This window comes from Dictyostelium discoideum, assembly GCF_000004695.1.
Source record: "Dictyostelium discoideum AX4 chromosome 3 chromosome, whole genome shotgun sequence".
Taxonomy (NCBI): Eukaryota; Evosea; class Eumycetozoa; order Dictyosteliales; family Dictyosteliaceae; genus Dictyostelium; species Dictyostelium discoideum.
Window position 1 is genome coordinate 4,657,291 of NC_007089.4, and position 20,407 is coordinate 4,677,697.

Sequence of the window (20,407 nt, forward strand, 5' to 3'; positions counted from 1 at the left end):
AAATTTTTATTATATTTTAAGTTTTAAAATTTAAGTATAGGTATGTTAAGATAATATATGTATATAAGGATAAAATTGGATTGATATATATAAGAATTTAAAGAAAGTATTGAATTTAAGATCAATTGATAATCGTAATTTATAGCACCATCACCACATTCCGAAAAATTATATAAATTAATTGATTTATATGATGATGATAATAATAATAATAATTGTAGTAGTAGTAATTATGATGATGAAAAGAAACAAATTAATGAAATAATTTGGAGATTATTATATATTGAAGATGGTAATAATCATCATTTAAATCAATCAATTAGATTATCATTAAAATATAATAAAAAAATTAAAATTTTTAAATTTAAACAACAAAGAAAAAAATTAATTAAAACGATTCTATCAAGTGATTCAATTATTAAAACTTTTTCAAATGATGAAATTTTAATATCAAAAAATTTAAATAAATTATTATTATTATTTATTGAACCAATAGTAATGAATTATGAAGGAAATGGATTATTTGAATTTTTATTAAATTATTTTAAACTTTTTTCAAATACAATAACAGAAACAGAAATAGAAACAACAACAACAAATTTAAATTCACATGAAATTATAAAATCTATAGAAATTTTAAAAAAATATTTAAATTTTATACCATTTAATATAACATTAGAGATTATTAATAATATTAGTTTAGAAAATGTTAATGAATTTTTAAAAGATTTTAATTTTTTTTCAAATTTAAATAGTAGTATTAATTATTATGATCAAAATTATGAAATTGTAATAAAATCAATTTTTAAATTTAATGAATCATTATTATTATTACTGGGTAATGATTTTAAAATGTTTTTAAGTGAAAGTTATAAAAGGAAATTTAATTTAATTTTAAAATTTGAAAAAAAAAATTTTCATTCAATAATTATAAATAATGAAAATATATTTTCAAATATTCATTTAAATCCAATTAAATTTAATTTTTTTAAATCAATTTTAAATTATCTTTTAAATTCATTACCAATTGGTATAATTAATAAATATTTATTACCAATTTTTGAAAATGAATGTTTAAATTCAAAAATTTATAAAATTAAATTAAATAATCAATTATTAATAAATAATTCAAATAATGAAAAAGAAATTAATCAACTTATAAAATTATTACCAAAATAATTAAAATTATCAATTTTAAATGAATTAATTCATTAAAATCATTAACAATGTTTGAAAGATTAGAATATTCGTTAATTAATAAATCAATATTTAATTTTACAATTTCAATTTTAAATAATTCAAAATTAATACCAATTGAAATTAATTTAAATAATTTTTCATTATTTAATTTATCAAGTCAATATTCTTTGGTTAAAAGTTATGCAAAATTTATAAAAATTTCACATAAAGAAGTATTTGGTAATCCATTTAAATTTAATCCTGCTCAATTTTATAATTATCAAATTTATTCAGTAAATGAATATCATTATAAAGAATTTCCAGTGATTAGAGAATTTAATGAAATTGAAATTTTAGATTTAAAAGGTGAATTAAGTATAGCAGATTTTAATTATTTTAATAATTCAAAAGATTTAAAAAAATTAATTATAAAAACTACAAATTCAATTGCAAATCAATTTCATAATGAATTAATTCATGAATTACAAAATCAAAAAGGTATTGAAATTGAATTACATTTACAAAATGGTATTCAAATATCTGCTTTTAATCCATTCTCAATTATTCAACAATCTTTTGTATCATTACCATTTTTATCAAAAGAATGGTATTTACTATATGGTTCAAAATCAAAGAAAATTAATTTACAAATTCCAGAATGGTTTGGTAAAAATGGTAAAGGTAATCAAGAGAATAATCAAATTAAAGGTTTAGAAAATGTTTTAAGTTGGATTAAAAAATCTAGTAATAATAATAATAATTTTAAAATTGATTGGTCAAATGTAAATTCAATTCATTTTGAATTTCTTTTTTCAAAATGTTCAAAATATTTAAAAATTGAATTCTTGGTTAAACTATTTCAATTATTCACTATTAATAATTTAAATGAAATCATTATTTCATTTCCTTTTATTAAAGAAGATCCAAAAGTTTCAATAGAGATTATTATTAATACAATTTCAAATTTTATTCCTTTTTCAAATGTTTCAACAATTTTAATTGATTTAGATTGCTTAGCAGGTTATTGTAATTTTGGTTATATTCCAATTGAAGATTGGGAACTTTATAATTTCACTCAAGTTGAAGGATATAATAATAACTTTTTAAAATTTATAAAAATTGAACCTTTTACACCTTTGAATAATATCATTCCTAAAACTCAAAGTTCAAATTCTTTTTTTTCTTTTTTTTTTAAAAATAAAGTTTATAAACTTTAATTTAAAATAAAATAAAATAAATATTAAACACATTGCATTATTTTGGTTTAAAGTAATAATATTCCTTTATTTTGGTATTTTTAATATTTTTAATTTATTATATTAGCCTAATATAGGACTTGATATTTAAGTTTTATTGTTTTTAATATTATTATATAATTTTTTATTAAATTTTTTATTAATATTTTATATTTTTTATAATACCACCAAATAAGCATATCATCCATATATTCGGGTGGTGATTGCATATTTTCTCCGAAGGGATATCATAGGTTCAACAAGCCTGTATCTACAGAGTGCGAGTCCCATACCTCGAGGCCTAAAGGTGAAGTTAATAATGAGTAAGTTTTATAAATTATAAAATTTAAATTAATTTATTACGTTTTAATATTTTTTTTCTTTTTTTAATTATTAATGACTTGGTCATGGAATCGAACCTGCGGCATAAATTTTTAACAGTAAAAAATTTAGCTTCTCTAGGTTTCGATCCTAGGACCTCGAGGTTATGGGCCTCGCACTCTACCCCTGAGTTAAGAAGCTGTTGATTCAGGCTTGTTGAACCTATGATTTTTCTTAATAAATATAGAGCGCAAAAATAAACCAAACCAAATGCTCGTGTATCACTTTCAAATGGAACACCAGAACGCTATACACCGTCATAAAATCAAACGAAAGGTACCTCGGCTTTGACTTCAACAATAAGGGTATCAAATCCAAAATCAATACAATCTCAGACAACATCAGAGCTAAACTAGTAACATGGAACTCAACTTCATCAACCTATATGGGCAGACTCATAATGGCAAAAACATATGCACTATCTCAGTTAACGTTCCACACTTACATCAACACCACACCACAACACAATAGTATTGAAAATAACATCGTAAAATTCGTTTTCAACACAAAATCTAAAAACTCTCTTTCACTACAAAGAAGACAAAACAACTATATCAATGGTGGCCTAAACTTATGGAACCTGAAGACAAGAGAACTAGCACAGAAAGCATGGTTATTCGAAAGATACCTCCACCAAAGAGTAAGTAACACTCCTAGTTCATATATAAAACTGTGGGAAGAGGAACTCAAAAACAACAACAACAACCAAACAACAACAAAACAAAATCAACTACAACTACACTGGCAATGCAAGCAAGCATGGACCCAATTAAAAACTCCACAAAATAAACAAACACACTACGAACACCTCCCAAAATTAAAAAAAATATACGAGGATATGATGACAACTCAATCTCCTGAACACAACAAATTCATACCAACTCCTGGCCAAAAAGAAATAATGACCAAAATTAATAGCAAACACCTTCCATTTAAAGAAATCAAAAAAATAATAAACATGAAAGGTAGAGATCTATTATGGAGATACACACTGAAAGCACTACCAAAAATATACAACATGCCATGCCAACAGTGTGGGGAAGATGAGACCTCAGAACATATATTCTTCAACTGCAAAGCCCACATCAAAAACACACAAGAAATCTTCAACTACACCCTAACTAAGTGTGGACACACCACTCACACCTGGAATGTGAAGATTTTAAACCATCTACAAATTGCACTAGTAGCCAATTTAATAGCTATTATATTCGATAAAATCTGGCACAAAAGAAATAAACTCATTCACGATGAAAAAGAAATAATAATTCACAGACAACAAGTCATACGTGAACTAATTAAAACACAAAGAGCTGCATGGGACAGGACACAAGCGGTTATAAACAAAACATTAAGAATCAAATCAAAGCAACGGCCAGAAGAACAAAATAAATTAGACTCACTAATCTCGCTAAAGCTATTACAATTTAGCAGACAATGGAACTCACCTCTTCACGCAATAGAACTTCCTAAACATCTCAAAAAATACAATAATTCACTCAGTACTTTCTATAAATAAATAAAAAAAAAAAAAAAAAAAAAAAAAAAAAAAAAAAAAAAAAAAAAAAAAAAAAAAAAAAACCTGGGAACCCAAGTTAATCAGAAAATTTCCAGATTTTTAACTTTTTAAAGAAAAATATAAAAAATAGAAAGAAAATAAAATGAAAATCACAAACAACACCACAAATATTAAGCAACACAAATGCCTACAAAAAATAAGCGAAATTGTGGATAAAACTCAATTAAAAAAAAAACAATTCAAATACGTCATAAACATCAATCACGAACCAGACGATAAAATAAAAAAAGATTTAGAAAAAAGTTTGGACAAAAAAGATGTTTTAATCAAAAGTAATAATACAATTCAAAATTCGAAACAAAAAAAAAAAAAAAAAAAAAAGTAAACTAACCCCTCTTTTAGAGACCCTGTAAAAAAAAAAAAAAAAATAAAATAAAATGAGATCTAGCATCTCAAGGAGAAGCAAATAATAATTGCGTTATCCAATTCAAAAAAAAAAAAAAAAATTAATAAATATATACTATCTTAAACAAAAAATAAGTAATCCATTAAAATTCAAATAGCTAAAGATTACGTAATCCAAGCTGAACCTTAACAAATAAAATATTCGTGGATCAATTTATGTAACATAAATTTATATAAAAAAAATTCTAAACAAACACTTATTATTATAAGAGATCTAAATAATATAATTAACTACTTGACCTAAAAAAAAAAAAAATTAATAATTCATAAAATTGGGTTTGGATCTGCAATAAACTGTATAGCGACGAACCCTCTTCAGGTGAAAAACTATCATTCAAACCCTTCTTAACAAATGGTACAAACTAGCCCCTGGTATTTTAAATACAACAAACTATTATATAATTTTTCATTTACCTAATTTTTCTTAGTGAATTTTTGGTATATGTTTTTTGGACTTGAGTGTTTGGGTGATTTTTTTTTTTTTTTTTTTTTTTTTGGCACAGACTTTTTTTTATTTAACCTATTAATACTGTTTATTTCCTTTAATGGATAAACATTGATAATCAATATAAAAAAATAAAAAATATTAAATATTAAAGTTCCATAAATAAAACTATTAATCTTTTATATTACCTTTAGTGGACAAACACCAATCAATATTATATTATATCTGAAATAAAAAAAAGTCTGTGCCAAAAAAAAAAAAAAAAAAAAAAAAAAATCACCCAAACACTCTAGTCCAAAAAACATATACCAAAATTCACTAAGCAAAAGGTGTAGCGCTTTGAAATAAAAAAATGATTCCAAATCAAATAACTCAAAAAAAAGATACACCCCAGCTTTTTTTAGAAGATCATTTATATAAAAGAATATATAAAAGAATAAAAAAAAAAAAAAAAATTTGAATGAATTGTTTTAGAGGGTGGTTCAACTCGTATTCCAAAGATTCAACAAATGAAAGAATTTTTTAATGGAAAGGTAATAATATATAATATAGTTTGGTTTTTTTATTTTAAAAAAAGGAACCAAATCGATCAATTCATCCAGATGAAGCAGTTGCATATGGTGTAGCAATGTGGTCTTTTATCAAATGTAAAAGGTACAAATGATTTTGTTTTAATGGATATTGCACCAATATCACTTGGTATTGAAACAGTTGGTGGAGTTATGGCACCATTGATATCAAAAGGCACACCAATTCCGATAAAGAAATCACAAGTGTTTTCAACTTATCAAGATAATCATGATCAAGTTTTAATTAAAATTTATGAAGGTGAACATTCAATGACAAAAGATAATGGTTTATTAGGTAAATTTAATCTTTCTGGAATTTTACCATCCCTTAAAGGTGTTCCAAAAATTGAAATAAACTTTAAAATCGATGTCAATGGTATTTTACATGTAACTGCATTTGACTTGAAATCTGGATCTGAACAATCAATTACAATTTCAAATGATCATAATCGTTTTTCATAAGCTGATTTTGAAGAAATGGTAAAAGCCAAAGATTTCGCTGCTGATGATTTAATCATTAAAGAAAGAGTAGAATCAAAGAATACCTTTGAAAATTACATTTATCAAATTAAAAATATCATCAATGATAAAGAACACTTCAATTTTAAATTTGATTCAAATTATATAGAAACAATTGAATCACTAATCTCTGATTCACTTTCATGGTTAGAAGCTATTACTTTTGCTAAAAAAGGTGAAATAGACAAAAAATATAATTTATTTCAAAAAATAGTTAAACCAATCAAAACTATAATTCTAATGGTAATTCCAATAATGAATTATAAATGTAGTACTAAAGTGGTTATTAGTTATTTTTTTGGTTTTATTTTTTTTCTTTTTTCAAATTTAATTTTCTTTTTTTTTTTTTTTTTTTTTTTTTTTTAATACCACCAAATTGTTCAACTATTTTTCTATTTATTATAATTGTTTTTAATACAAATAAATAATAATAAATAATTTAATCAAAAAAGAAAAAAATCAATTTGTTTTTTAGTTATAGTTATTTTTCTCAATAATATTTTTTTTTTTTTAAGAAATAGATAATTTCAAACACTAATCCCCAAGTTTAATAAATTTTTTTTTTTTTAAAAAATAAAAAAAAAAAAAATAAAAAAATAAAAAAAATAAAATAAAAAAAAATTAGAATTTAAAATAAAAAATAATTGTAAAAGGGGTTATAAATATCATAATTAACTTCATTATTTTTAGATCATCAAATTTTATGTGTTTTTTTTATTTTTTTTATTTTCTTTTTATTTTTTTTATTTTTTTTATTTTTTTTTTTTTTATGGGGGGGGGAATTGGGAAAAATTATTAAAGTATTTTTTTTATATTTTTTTTACAATTTAATAATATAATATTAAAGTAATAATAATTTTTAAATTATTTTAAAAAAAAAAAAAAGGTATACATATAAAAAAAAAAACATTTCAATATTAATATTAAATAATTGTGGGATTTATAATAGATCGTTTAGATATTAATTCTAAATAACTACCAACTATTATGGAATGTGTAAATATTTTATTTTTTATTATTATTAATAAACAATAGTTATTTATATTTAATTTTTTTTTTTTGTTTTGGAATTTTTTTTTTTTTTTTAAATTAATTCTAAATTAATATTTAAAATTAGTTTGAATATGATATATTATTAGAAATTAGAAGCCAAATGAACTATGTTAGAAATGATAAAAATAAAAGAGTTATAGAATTTGAAGATGGATTAGAAATGCCAATTTTTAAAAACAATGATTTTTCATGCAAAGATATAGATTTAATGACTTCTCCAAATGATAAAAATTTTTCAACTCCATTAATTGAAATAAATAACCCTAAATATACATTTCCATTTTTATCAAATACATTTTAAAATTAATAATCTCGAATAAAAGTTTTTAAAAACCATATAAAAAAAAAAAAAAAAAAAAAAAAAAAATTAAAAAAATAAAATTAAAATAATAAATTTGTATATATATATATATAATTCATATTAATTTTTATTTTTATTTTTTATTTATTTTTATTAAACTATTTATTAAATTATTTATTAATTTATTTATTCATTTATTTATTTATTTTTTTTTTGTTTTTTTTTTGTTTTGTTTTGTTTTTTTTTTTTAAAATAAATTCCAAGATTCGAAAACATCTTTTAAAGATTCAATGATTTCATCAGAAGTAGAATTAATACTATTTGAAATTAATCTTTTTTCACTTTGAGATAATGATAAAAACTTTGAAATTAAGTCACCATCTAAAATGAATTTTGGTAATTGATGAAAAGTTGAAGGAGAGAAATGGAAATTTTGACTAAATGATTTGAATGAACGATATTGTTTTGGATTTAAACCTGCAGTTTGTGGTAAATAATATAATTTCGATTGAATATGATAAAATAATAAATAAATTTTTTCATCCAATGGTCTTAATACATTTAATCCACCATCTAATGTACCAAATATTACTAATTGTTCTTTTTTTGGTAATCTATTATCATTTTTATTATTACCATTAATTTCTTGATTTCTATTATTATTATTATTATTATTATTATGATTATATTATTATGATTAAAATGATTTTTTTGATTTCTTTGATATCATCAAATTTTTTATTATTATTATTATTATTTTGATTATTATTATTATTATTATTTTGATTATTATTTTGATTATTATCTTTTTTAAAATTTAATTTCATTGGAGTTCTAACGAATTTTTCAATATTTGAGCCAATATGAAAATCAGCTTTTGTTAATAACATTTGACCAGATCTTGAAGAAGGATCTTGAGGTTCAAAAGAAAATAATAAAATATTTTTATCTAAATCTGAAACTAAAATACTTAATGTTTTTTGATTTACAATGAATTCTGTTGAAAATATATTTAAAGCTTGATAATCTTTTGAGAGTAAATTTAAAGTTTTATTATCCTTCCATTGAAGGAAATAAACACTTTTATACATATCACCAATCACTATATAATTCTTAATTGTACAAATTGAACAAATATAGATTTGAGCGTCATAAAAAGACAATGTAACCAAACTACCAGTATAGAACTGATTAACTGTCAACTTTGGACCAATCGTCATCAATAGTAAACCATTGACACTTGATAAAGCAGTGACTGGACCCTTTTGTTCCTTTTCATATAAAAGATTCAAACGTTTTTCACCCAATTCTTCACTTTCAAACTGAGTTTTATGAGAAACGATTTCAAATACCAATACTCTTCCTTTACATTGCGTGTCTTCACCAAATGTAAAAGCTGTGCCAATTACAAGGAATGGACGTGCTCTTGTGATACCATCGGGTTCTGTGAATTTTAGTGAGACTATTTTCATTGCCAATACAGTCTCCCTATCTTGAAGTGAAAAACTATCAATAAATTTCCAATTCCAATCGATTGTTGGATCAATTAATTTAATTTGAAATTTATCATCAGTTAAAATTGGTTTCTTTGAATCCTCTTGTAACTCTTGGGTAACTTGTGGAAATGATACAATAACAACATAACATTTCGCTTCACTATGATATGCAATCTTATGACAACTATTCTTTGTTGGAATTCTTCTAATTGCAATATCATTTTCAAAATTCATTAAAGTTGATAATGTACAAATCTTTATAACATCTTTCTCTTTACTAAAATAAATAAATCCATCTTGACAACTTATATTATTAAATGATGTAAAAGTTTCAACTGTATTTGAATTATTATTATTATTATTATTCGAATTATTACTATTTGAATTATCAGATGAATCCATACTATGTAATCTAAGATAACCTTTTTCACAAAATGCCCATATTGGTTTTTTACCACCAATGAATAAACCTCTTTTACCACTAATTGAACTAAATTCAAATATTCTTTTTTGACGATTTAAATTCTCTTCTTCTTCTTCTTCTTTTTTCTTTTTCTTTTCATCATCCATATCATCATCGTCATCCATACCATTTAATAATTCTTTCTCTTGTTGTTTTTGATAAAATTCCGTCACTGAATCTCTTAATATAAATGAATGATTATATTTTTTAAATCTTAATTCACCATTCTTTTCTCTTTTAAATGATTTATAAATTATTAAATCTCCAATTTTATTAAACATCTAAATTTAAATTAAAATATATGTTAATATATTTGTTGTTGTTTTTATATATTTTTTTTTTTTTTTTTTTTTTTTTTAAAAAAAAATACTTTACAAATAAATAAGGATCAGAATTATTAAAATTATGTAATGATATTTCAACAATATCTAAAATTTCAGAATTTTGAATTTGATTATAATTATTTTTACTATTTATACCATTCTCTTTTTGTTTTTGTAAATGTTGTTGTAATTGTTTTTTTGAAAGTGATGATTTTGGTGTTAAAACTTGTTCTAAAATTTGATTTTGTGATACATTTGTATTGATACCAAGTATATCATATTCAAATTTAATATCTGAAACTTTAAAAATACACTCTTGACTTGTTAATCTATAAATTTCATAACTTCCATTTGTTGTATAAATATTTAAATAAATATTATCTTGATCTTTAATTTCAATTTCATTTTCATTTTCATTTTCATTTTCATTTTCATTTTCATTTTCATTTTCATTTTCATTTTCATTTTCATTTTCTTGTTTAATATCTTTCATTTCTTCGTCTTCACTTGATTCTCCTGAATCTGAATCTGAATCTAAAAATCCACGACTTTTATCCTTTTTCTTCTTTTTTTCATTTGATGGTTGTTGTTGTTGTTGTTGTTGTTGTAATTTTAATTTTTGATTTTTATTATTAATATTTAAAAATGATTTATTTCTATCAAAAAATAAAGAAGAAGAGAAAATTGATTGATTTAAGTTATTTGAAATTGAATTTATTGAAAATTGAATTAATTGATTCTCTTCATCAATACCTTTAAATATTTGAATTGTACCATTATGAAATTGTAATAAAATGAATGGATCACAAATATAAGATGATTTAATTGGTTCATTGATTTGAATCTCTTGAATCACTCTATCGAATCCATTAATTAATTTAATACCACCTTGATAAATAACTACAATTCTTTTTCTACCAAATAAATTACCAATATCTAATGATTTAAAATTAAATTTACCAACTTCTTTTAAATCACGACCAGTTTCAAAAATTAATGTTGTACCATCTTTTAATGATAAATATAAATAATCATGCCAATTTTTATCTTTTTGCATTTTTTCTTCTTCTTCTTCTTCTTCATTATCTTCATTATCTTCTTGTTCATTATCTTCTTGTTCATTATTATTATTTTCATCTCTTGATCTTTTTTTACTAGTATTTTTTTTAATTTCTTTTTCAATATGTTCTTCTTCTATTTCTTCTTTATAAACTGTCCAAACATTTAAAATACCAGGTAATTCAAATGCCATAACTAATTCAGGCTTAATATTATTTTGAAGTACAGAGATTGAACCATTTTTACCATAACCTGAACATGTTACTAATTCTAAAGTTTTTGGAACATATTCAGGTTGATTTGGTTGAATAGTTTCATCATAAGTTGGATCTATTGATTGACCAACAACAATATCACCAATTGGTCCAATATTAATAATTTGATCACAAATACCAAGTTGATAAGATTTTAATTGATTCTTTTTCTCTTTAAATAATTGATCTTCTTCATCCTCAATCTCTTCTAATAATTTTGATGCTATTGATGATGATGATGATTTTTCCTGATTTTCCTTATTATTATTGTTATTTGAATTATTATTATTATTGGTTTCACTATTTTCATCAAAAAGATCAAAAACTTCAGAAGTTTTTTGTTTTTTATATGGATTACTAAAATTTTCATGTTCTAATTGATCATCAGTGATTGATTTCTCTGTATATTGTAATAATAATGAATCACCTAATCTTGAACCTAAAAATATTAAATTATTTGATAAAACGCAAATACAGGAGGTTAAAACACTACCACCAGCTTTTGAGACATGAATTCTTTGTACTGATCTACCATCGGATATTAAATGAAATATTAATAATTCCCCACCTTTCAATGATCCAATGAATTTATCAGATTCAAGGAAAACGAAATTTGATCTATCCAATGTGAATACTAAATTCAATGTATCATCAATTGGGAAATCAAATGGTTGACTACCAATGATTGTACTCGTATCGATTGATGCATATTCGTTTACGGCCAAACCATATCTTGAAGTTTGGTTAACATAAAACATAATATTAGCTGTTATAACCAATGCGCCACCCAATGGCTCTGGTACACTAACTAACATTTCACAATTGTATGGAAAATTTGAAACATTCCAAATGAATGATCCTGCCTTTGTCAATAAATTCAATGATATAGCTGTCATTTGACATGTAAATTTCTTTACTGCTATTCTACTTGTCCATGTTTGAATTGGTTCATGTAAAAATAATATCGTTGGTTCATAATATCCATGTAAAAAACAAAAATCTTTAACATTTTCAATCTCTATACTTTTTAAATCAATTATAAATGAATTTAATTTTTTAATTTTTCTTTTTTTTTTTTTTTTTTTTTAAAAAATAAAAAATTAGTAAAAAAATTATAATTATTATAATATTAATCATCATCATCATCATTTTTAAACTAATTATACTTTTTCTTTTCTTTATCTTGATTATTATTTGATTCTTTTTTAATTGTTGTTGTTGTTTCTGCTGTTGCTGCAGTTGATGGTGGTGGTGGTGAAGAATCTTTTTCAAATAATAAATCGAATTCATCATCAACTGATTCTTTTTCTTTTGTTTGTTGATCACCTTCTTTTTTAATAATATTTTCATTTTCATTTTCATTTTCATTTTCGTCATGTTCATTATTTTCATCATCATCATCATCATTATTGTCGTCGTCATCATCATCATCATCTAAAATTGAACTTGTTTTTTTAAAAGGTAAAACCGCTAAATTTCTATCATATAGTAACATAACAGCACAACGTTGTTGAGTATCAACTTTTAGTAATGGTGGATGTTTGAAATGATTTCTTCCACCTTTAAATTCATCCTTTTCAAAGTAATGAAGTGAACGAATTTCAAAATCTAATAAATCTGAATCGTAATCTAATACTGATATTTTAGCATCTCTAAATGTTAAAATCAATGAATCTCTCTCTGAATTTGGATATCTAACACTTGCCATAGATTCAATATTTCCAAATAATTTCTTTTCAATTATTAATTCTAAACTTGGTTTTAATTCAATCTTTTTCTTTTGTGTTATATCTTGTTGTTGTTGTTCTTGTTCTTGCTGTTGTTGGGGTTGTGAATCTGAAACATTTTCATATTTTTCTATTTTTTCCTATTAATAATTAATCAATAACGATGTTACAACTTTATGGTTATTATTATTATTATTATTATTATTATTATTATTATTATTATTATTATTATTATTATTATTATTATTATTATTATTATTATTATTATTATTATTATTATTATTATTATTATTATTATTATTATTACCATTATTATTATAAAACACTTACATATCTGATTTTATATATTTGTAAAACATTTGTTTTAGCTAATACTAAATTAATTGAGTCATCATTTATAAGATTTGCTTTTATACATTGTTCAACACCAGTTGGAGCTAAAACTTGTTTTTGAAAAACTTGATGGTGGCTCATTAAAAATTATTTAAAAATTTACAAAAATTATCAAAATGAATAAAAAATAAAATAAATTAATAAATAAATAAATGTAACCTTTTTTTGATTGAATAAAATTATAAAGTAAAATTAAAAAAAAAAAAAAAAAAAAAAAAAAAAAAAATGAAAATGAAAATGAAAATGAAAAAAAAAAAAAAAAAAAAAAAAAAGTCAAAAAACTATTTTTTTTTTTTTTTTTTTTTTTTGTGATTAGATTTTACTTAAAAGTAAAAATAGAATAATCAGAAAAAAAAAAAAAAAAAAAGATAATTTATTTTTTGAATTATTAAATTGGTTTTAAAAAATATTAATCAAACAAATTAAATATACAGTTTTTTTTTTTTTTTTTTTTTTCAATTTTAATATTATAAATAATAAATTTATAATAATTTTTTTTTTTTTTTTTTTTTTTTTATTATTTGTATATTTTTTTATTATTTTTTTATTTAATTCATTGGATAATAAATCTTTGATTCACCATGATCGAGATAAACAGTGAAAGCACCACCAGCAACTTTAATACAATCTTCAGTTGGATAAAAGATGTTACAAAGAGTGGTACCTTCAAGGTATGGGTGATAAGTAATGTTACGACTAGTTTGAACTTCATTTGAACCACCATTTGTTAAGGCAACAAAAGCATTACCACGAGTGAAAGCGTAGAAACCATTATCAGAGTAACGTTGAACTTGAGCAATTGTTAAATCTTCGGTGATATTAGCACGGAATGTATTAACGGTTTGAATGAATTGATAGAGTGGGGAAGCGGTATTGAAAGAGGTGGTCCATAATGGCTCACGATTGTTTGGATCGGAAGCACCATTGAAACCTTGTTCAGTGCCATAGTAAATGATTGGGATACCTTGAGCCATTAAAACGTAGGTGATGGCATTCTTGTAGAGTTCAATATCGGATTGCTCATTAAGGAAACGTACTTGATCGTGATTATCAATAAAGGTACCCAACAATGACATGTTGCTAAAGAGTTGTTGATAGGATTGGAAAGTGGATTGAATTTGATTCATTGATTGTTGTTGAGCAAAAACTGAACGAAGAGTGAAAAACATTGGGTAGGATAAAACACCGTCGACTGGACCTTGGTATGAGGCAACATAGGTTAAATTTCCATTGTAAACTTCACCAACTGCGTAAACACCGGCGGCATCGTTATATTCTCTCCAGAAATCAGCTTTAACCTCTGGTACTGTATCGATACGAATACCATCGAAACCATAGAATTCTGTCATATTTTTAATCCATGCTTGGAGTGTTGTTCTAACGAATTGGTTATCTTGATCTAAATCTGGTAAACCTGATAAACGACATTCTTCAACTTGTGGATAATTGGTGAAATCATCAATGGTACAATATTGTGGACATGTAGTACAATTGTGATAATGTTCAACTGAATCAAATGGAACAATGGTTGAATAATCATAATTAACTGGACCAACATGATTTGCAACAACATCTAACATAACCCAAATACCTCTTTCATGACATGCTTTAATCATATTTAATAAATCATTTTCTGTTCCGAAATATTCATTTACTGTATAAATATCTTGTTGCCAATAACCATGATAACCACCCTAAATAAATAAAATTTAGAATTTTAAAAAATTAATAATAAAATAATTTAGATATTATCAATATTATTTGAAAAAAAAAAAAATAAAAAATAAAAAAAAAAAAAAAAAATAAAAATAAAAAAAATAAATTTTTTGGATTATGGCGATTTGCGGCATTGTTGGGTCGTTTGGAAAAAAAAAAAAAAAGTGAAAATAATGATAATTTTTTAAATTTTCGTTCAACCCCGAAAGATTTTTTTTTTTTTTTTTTTCAAAATAAATTAAAATTCATAGGCGAAATTTACACCAGGCGTCAACAGGTTTTTTTTTTTTTTTTTTATATGAGGATGAAATGTGAGGTGATTGTTGAGCATTGTTTGACATTTGAGAGAGAGGAAAAAAAAAAAAAATAATAAAATAAAAATATAAATAATAATAAATAAATAAACAAAATAATAACTTACTGGTGTATTTGTAACAACTGGTGAAATCCAAATTGCATCAAAACCCATACCTTGGATATAATCTAAATGAGCTTCGACACCTTGGAATGTACCACCACAATAGCCTTGAAGATTACCGCATGGTTGAGAACTATTGACAGTTTGACTGAATCTATCGGTTAAAAGTTGATAAATAGTTCTTGAACCCCATTGATCTGGTGTTGCTGCTAATGTTACACTAACAATAGCAATTAAAGCAAAAATTACAACTGAAATTGTTTTATTCATTGTCTATTATTATTATTTTTTTTTTTTTTATTTATTTTTTATTTATTTATTTTGGAATTGATTATATAAATAATTTTTTTAAAATACACAAAGAAAAAGAAAAAAATAAAAATACAATTTATTTATTTTATCAAACTGTTTTGCAATTGGAATGAAAAAAAAAAAAAAAAAACTAAAATAAAATTTCAAGCAAAGCGAAATTTTGATAAAAAAAAAAAAATAAAAAAAAATAAAATAAAATAAAATAAAAAAAAAAAAAAAATTAAAATAAAATAAAATAATATAAAAATCAAAATTAAAAATCAATCAGAAATAGTTTTTTTTTTTTTTTTTTTTCAAATTTTTTTTTTTTTTTTTAATATTTTTTAGTTGAATTGAAAAGAATTATCCAAAAACCTTTCCTATTGTTGCATTGGAGTTTGAATTTTTTTTTTTTTTTTTTTTAAAATTTAATATTTTATTTTATTTTATTTTATTTTAAAATTAAAATTTTAAATATCGGAAACTTTTCAAATAAATTAGATTCCTAAGATCTTGATGGAGATATAAAATTGTTTGGGATTTTATTTTATTTTTTTTCGTGGTGTTTTTTCCAAAATGTATTTGTGTTAATAATTTTAAATTAACACTTTTAAAATTGAATAAAAAAAAAAATTCACTTTTTTAAAATTGAATAAAAAAAAAAAACGGAAAGGTTTAAAATATCTTTCGGAGAATTTTGATAAAAAAATAAAAAATTAAAAAATTAAAAAAACACTTAATGACAACAAGCTTTTCTATGTTTATTTTTTTCCAAAATTTTTTTTTTAAAATAAAAAGTAAATAAAAACGAAAAAAAAAAGTCTTCCAAAAAAAAAAGGTTTGGCAAATAAAAAAATTCCAACATTAAAGTGGTGAAAATTAATTTTCTATGGCTATACAAGTTGTTCCCTTTTTTTTATTAATTAAATTTGTGGGGTTTTATTACAAAAAAAAAAAAATAAAAAAACAAAAAAATCGCATTTTCTGTTTATTATTACATATTCATTCTGTTATTAAAATTATTACTTTTTTATTTATTTATTTTATTTTTTATTTTAATTAATGAGAAAAAAATTTATTTAATTTAATTATTTACAATTCATTTGTTAATTAAATTTAATTATTTAATTAAGAAAAACGAGCAGGGATTATATTTTAAATAAGAAAATAGATTTTTTTTTAAAAAAAAAAAAAAATTGTCAAATTTGAATAAATAAATAAATAAATAAGTAAATCAAATAAATGAACTAAATCTTGACTTTTGAAAAAAAAAAAAAAAAAAAATAAAAATAAAATGAAATTATTTAGAACTTTTTTTTTTCAGAAGTCAAGATTTAATTCATTTATTTGGATAAAATTAATAATTAAATTTTTTTTTTTGGTTCACTTAGTTTTAACTTTAAAAAAGTAATCAAACTTATTTTTTTTTTTTCTTTTTATATAAATTGCTGATGTGTTAAAATAAAAAAAAAAAAAATAAAAAAAATAAAAAAAAATAAAAATTCACCCTTTTTTTTTTTTTTTTTTTTTTTTTTTTTAATTTTTATTTTTTATATTTTTTTTTTTTTTTAATTTATCACAGCGCTGAATACATATATTTATTTATTTATTTTTTTTTTAAAGAATAAAAAAACAATAGTTTGTATAGAAGCATATTAAAAAATAAATAAAATTCAAAAATAGTAATAATAAAGTGTATATAGAATAAATAAAAAAAAAAAAAAAGATAATAAGAATAATAAACAATGAGCAATTATAATAACAAACATCATGACGATGGTAATCCATTTTATAATGAACCAATTAATACATCACCAACTCAACAACAACAACAACAACAACAAAATTTATTCCCAAATACAAATATAGACTATAACGATTATACACAAAATAGAGGTCAACAACAACAGCAGCAACCAGCTTACCAACCAGACTTACAATTCCAAAGTAATTTTTTTTTTTTTTTTTTTTTTTTTTAAATTTAATTTTTTATTTTTTATTTTTTTATTTTTTTATATTTATTAATATTATTTTATTTTCAAAAATTATCAAATAATTATGTCAACAGGTTTTTCACATGATGTTGATGTAAATTCAAATACTTCACCAAATAATAATAATAATAATAATAGTAATAATAATAATAGTAATAAAATCGGTGGAAATAGTAGTAATAATAAATTTTCAGATAATGTTCCATTAAATACTAATGAAGATGGTACAGAAAAGAAATATAGTTTTTATGAGGTACCATATTATAGATTCCTTTTCAATGTTGATACAAAAGAGGTTGGTCTTCGTTTAATTAGATCAATGTTACCAATTAAATTTTCATTTTTCAATCTCATCAGGGAAAATCCTGATTTATATGGTCCATTTTGGGTTTTAACTTCTTTAGTTTTCATTGTTGCTGTTACTTCAAATTTAAATGAATATTTTCATTCAAGTGATCATAAAAGTATGTAGTTATTAAATATATAAAATAAATGATTAATTAAATATTTACTAATAATAATAATAATAATTTAAATTATTATAAAAATAAAAATAAAAATAATAATAATAATAATAATAATAATAATAATAATAATAATAATAATAATAATAATAATAATAATAAAATAATAATAATAATAGGTTGGGAAGTTGATATTCAAAAGATTGTTTATAGTGCAATTACAATTTATGGTTATTCATTTGTAATTCCATTAATTTTATGGGGTATATTTAAATGGATGAATCTTGGACTTAGATTATTGGATATGTTATGTATCTATGGTTATACATTATTTATTTTCGTTCCAGCATCAATTCTTTGTGTAATTCCACTTCAATTAGTTCAATGGATTATTGTAGCAATTGCATCAATTGTTTCTGGTTTGTTTTTGGTAACAAATATCTTTACACCTTTGAAAGAGGATTTCACAAAAAGAGGTTTAATCATTTGCGCTGTAATTGGTGCATTACATATAGGTTTAGCTTTAGTATTAAAACTTTATTTCTTTGCAAATAGTACTGAAAACTTTACAATCTCTGATAGTTCTTCAACACCAACTCCAACTCCAACTAATACCACTAAATTATTATAAATAATAATAATAAATTAACATTAATAATAATAATATCTCATTAAAAGTAAAAAAAAAAAAAAAAAAAAAAAAAAAAAAAAAAAAAATAAAATGATAATAATTTTTAATATATATATATGTTTATTTATTTAATTTATAATAATTTGTTTTTAAAAGATTGTTCTAATTCATTTTGATTTAATGATTCACCAATTAAAACGATTTTATTATGTCTTTTTTCATCTTTAGACCAAAGTAAACCAGAGGGTAAAACTTCAAAAGTTGCATAAACACCTTGTAATATATATTTTTCATCTTGACCTTTAACAGAGATTAAACCTTTACATCTAAATATACAATCTTTCTTTTCTTCCCATAATAAATTACCAATCCATCTATTGAATTCTGTTAAATCTATATCACCATCTTCTGTTATACAAACTGTATTTATAAATTTACTATGATTACTAGTATTTGTTAATGAACATTCTTTACAAGATGATGATTCTTCATTATTATTATGTTGATGTTGATGTTGATTATTACTATTTTGACCTTTTTGAAATTGATCTAAATACTCTTTTAATAATTCGATATTTGGATTATAAGCTTTAACATCTAAAACTTTATCTAATGGAACAACTGATCTTTCAGTTGTAATAATCTTTGCTATTGGATTAATTGATTTAATCCTTTCTGTAATGGTTTTAATTTCATTATTTAAATTTGATTGATCCAATAAATCAATCTTATTTAATAAAATAATATCAGCAAATGCAATTTGTCTTTCAACTTCTGTTGAATAATATTTAATATCTGTACCATGAATTTCAATATCTTCATCATCCACTTTTTTATTATTATTGTTGTTGGCATTACTATTTAATTTTGATTTTTCAATATGTTTTTCAATATGTTTTGAATCAACTAATGTTATAATACTATCGAAATAAATTGGAGACTCTAATTCTTCATCTACCCAAAGTGATGCTGAAATTTGACCAGGATCACCCATACCTGTAGATTCAATTAATATATAATCAAATTTATCTGATCTTTTTAGGAGATCTTCTATTGATTGTAAGAAATCATCCTTTACAGTACAACAAATACAACCATTTGGAAATTCTAACCATTCTTGAATCTTTTCACCATTGGAATCCACAATCATTGCTGTTTCAATACCAATCGATTGTCCATACTCATTTTGAATTACTGCTATTTTTTTACCATGATTTTCATTTAAAATATAATTTAAAAATGTTGTCTTTTTATTATTATTATTTTTATTATTTATTTATTTTTATTTCAAAATAAATATAATATTAATATAAATATAAATATTATTTCCTTTTTTTTTTTTATTTATTTGTTTTTTTTATGTATTCATAATTACCTTTCCAGAACCTAAAAATCCTGTAATTAATGTTACTGGTACTTTTTTATTTATATTTGAATTTGTAACTTCTGTCATTTTCTGGTTTTGTTTTAAAATAAAATAAAAAAATAAATAAATTTTCAAAAAAAAAAAAT

General features: G+C 21.8%; 9 protein-coding genes and 1 non-coding gene across 11 annotated transcripts; 6 read left to right on the forward strand and 4 right to left on the reverse strand.

The window, feature by feature from the left end:
- Nucleotides 1-498: 498 nt before the first annotated feature.
- DDB_G0281575 (hypothetical protein) lies at nt 499-1,179 on the forward strand (the record flags this gene model as incomplete). Its single annotated transcript, XM_635418.1, has 1 exon — nt 499-1,179. One exon carries the CDS (start codon nt 499-501, stop codon nt 1,177-1,179), a length of 681 nt encoding a protein of 226 aa, XP_640510.1.
- Nucleotides 1,180-1,226: 47 nt separating this feature from the next.
- On the forward strand, nt 1,227-2,396 carry DDB_G0281577 (hypothetical protein; the record flags this gene model as incomplete). The annotated part of the gene is made up of 1 exon (XM_635419.1): nt 1,227-2,396. The coding sequence occupies one exon, from the start codon at nt 1,227-1,229 to the stop codon at nt 2,394-2,396; it is 1,170 nt and encodes a 389-aa protein (XP_640511.1).
- A 468-nt stretch (nt 2,397-2,864) lies between these two features.
- Nucleotides 2,865-2,936, reverse strand: tRNA-Met-CAU-12. Its single transcript has one exon. It is a non-coding gene; the product is annotated as a tRNA-Met (tRNA).
- Nucleotides 2,937-3,195: 259 nt separating this feature from the next.
- Nucleotides 3,196-4,314, forward strand: DDB_G0281579 (hypothetical protein; the record flags this gene model as incomplete). The annotated part of the gene is made up of 1 exon (XM_635420.1): nt 3,196-4,314. The coding sequence occupies one exon, from the start codon at nt 3,196-3,198 to the stop codon at nt 4,312-4,314; it is 1,119 nt and encodes a 372-aa protein (XP_640512.1).
- A 1,584-nt stretch (nt 4,315-5,898) lies between these two features.
- On the forward strand, nt 5,899-6,255 carry DDB_G0281581 (hypothetical protein; the record flags this gene model as incomplete). Its single annotated transcript, XM_635421.1, has 1 exon — nt 5,899-6,255. One exon carries the CDS (start codon nt 5,899-5,901, stop codon nt 6,253-6,255), a length of 357 nt encoding a protein of 118 aa, XP_640513.1.
- Nucleotides 6,256-7,299: 1,044 nt separating this feature from the next.
- On the forward strand, nt 7,300-7,666 carry DDB_G0281583 (hypothetical protein; the record flags this gene model as incomplete). Its single annotated transcript, XM_635422.1, has 2 exons — nt 7,300-7,308; nt 7,430-7,666. The coding sequence occupies 2 exons, from the start codon at nt 7,300-7,302 to the stop codon at nt 7,664-7,666; spliced, it is 246 nt and encodes an 81-aa protein (XP_640514.1).
- A 247-nt stretch (nt 7,667-7,913) lies between these two features.
- cpsf1 (CPSF domain-containing protein) lies at nt 7,914-13,462 on the reverse strand (the record flags this gene model as incomplete). Its single annotated transcript, XM_635423.1, has 5 exons — nt 7,914-8,319; nt 8,555-9,906; nt 10,001-12,284; nt 12,428-13,128; nt 13,319-13,462. The coding sequence occupies 5 exons, from the start codon at nt 13,460-13,462 to the stop codon at nt 7,914-7,916; spliced, it is 4,887 nt and encodes a 1,628-aa protein (XP_640515.1).
- A 467-nt stretch (nt 13,463-13,929) lies between these two features.
- On the reverse strand, nt 13,930-15,785 carry amyA (hypothetical protein; the record flags this gene model as incomplete). Its single annotated transcript, XM_635424.1, has 2 exons — nt 13,930-15,075; nt 15,519-15,785. 2 exons carry the CDS (start codon nt 15,783-15,785, stop codon nt 13,930-13,932), a joined length of 1,413 nt encoding a protein of 470 aa, XP_640516.1.
- A 1,766-nt stretch (nt 15,786-17,551) lies between these two features.
- yipf1 (Yip1 domain-containing protein) lies at nt 17,552-18,895 on the forward strand (the record flags this gene model as incomplete). Of its 2 annotated transcripts, XM_635425.1 has the most annotated exons (3): nt 17,552-17,753; nt 17,875-18,264; nt 18,444-18,895. In XM_635425.1, the coding sequence occupies 3 exons, from the start codon at nt 17,552-17,554 to the stop codon at nt 18,893-18,895; spliced, it is 1,044 nt and encodes a 347-aa protein (XP_640517.1). The 2 variants fall into 2 exon arrangements, with proteins under 2 accessions (XP_640517.1, XP_001732999.1); XM_001732947.1 differs by lacking the exon at nt 17,552-17,753 and having other exon boundaries at nt 17,865-18,264.
- A 133-nt stretch (nt 18,896-19,028) lies between these two features.
- Nucleotides 19,029-20,348, reverse strand: DDB_G0281589 (COBW domain-containing protein; the record flags this gene model as incomplete). The annotated part of the gene is made up of 2 exons (XM_635426.2): nt 19,029-20,141; nt 20,271-20,348. 2 exons carry the CDS (start codon nt 20,346-20,348, stop codon nt 19,029-19,031), a joined length of 1,191 nt encoding a protein of 396 aa, XP_640518.2.
- Nucleotides 20,349-20,407: the final 59 nt, after the last annotated feature.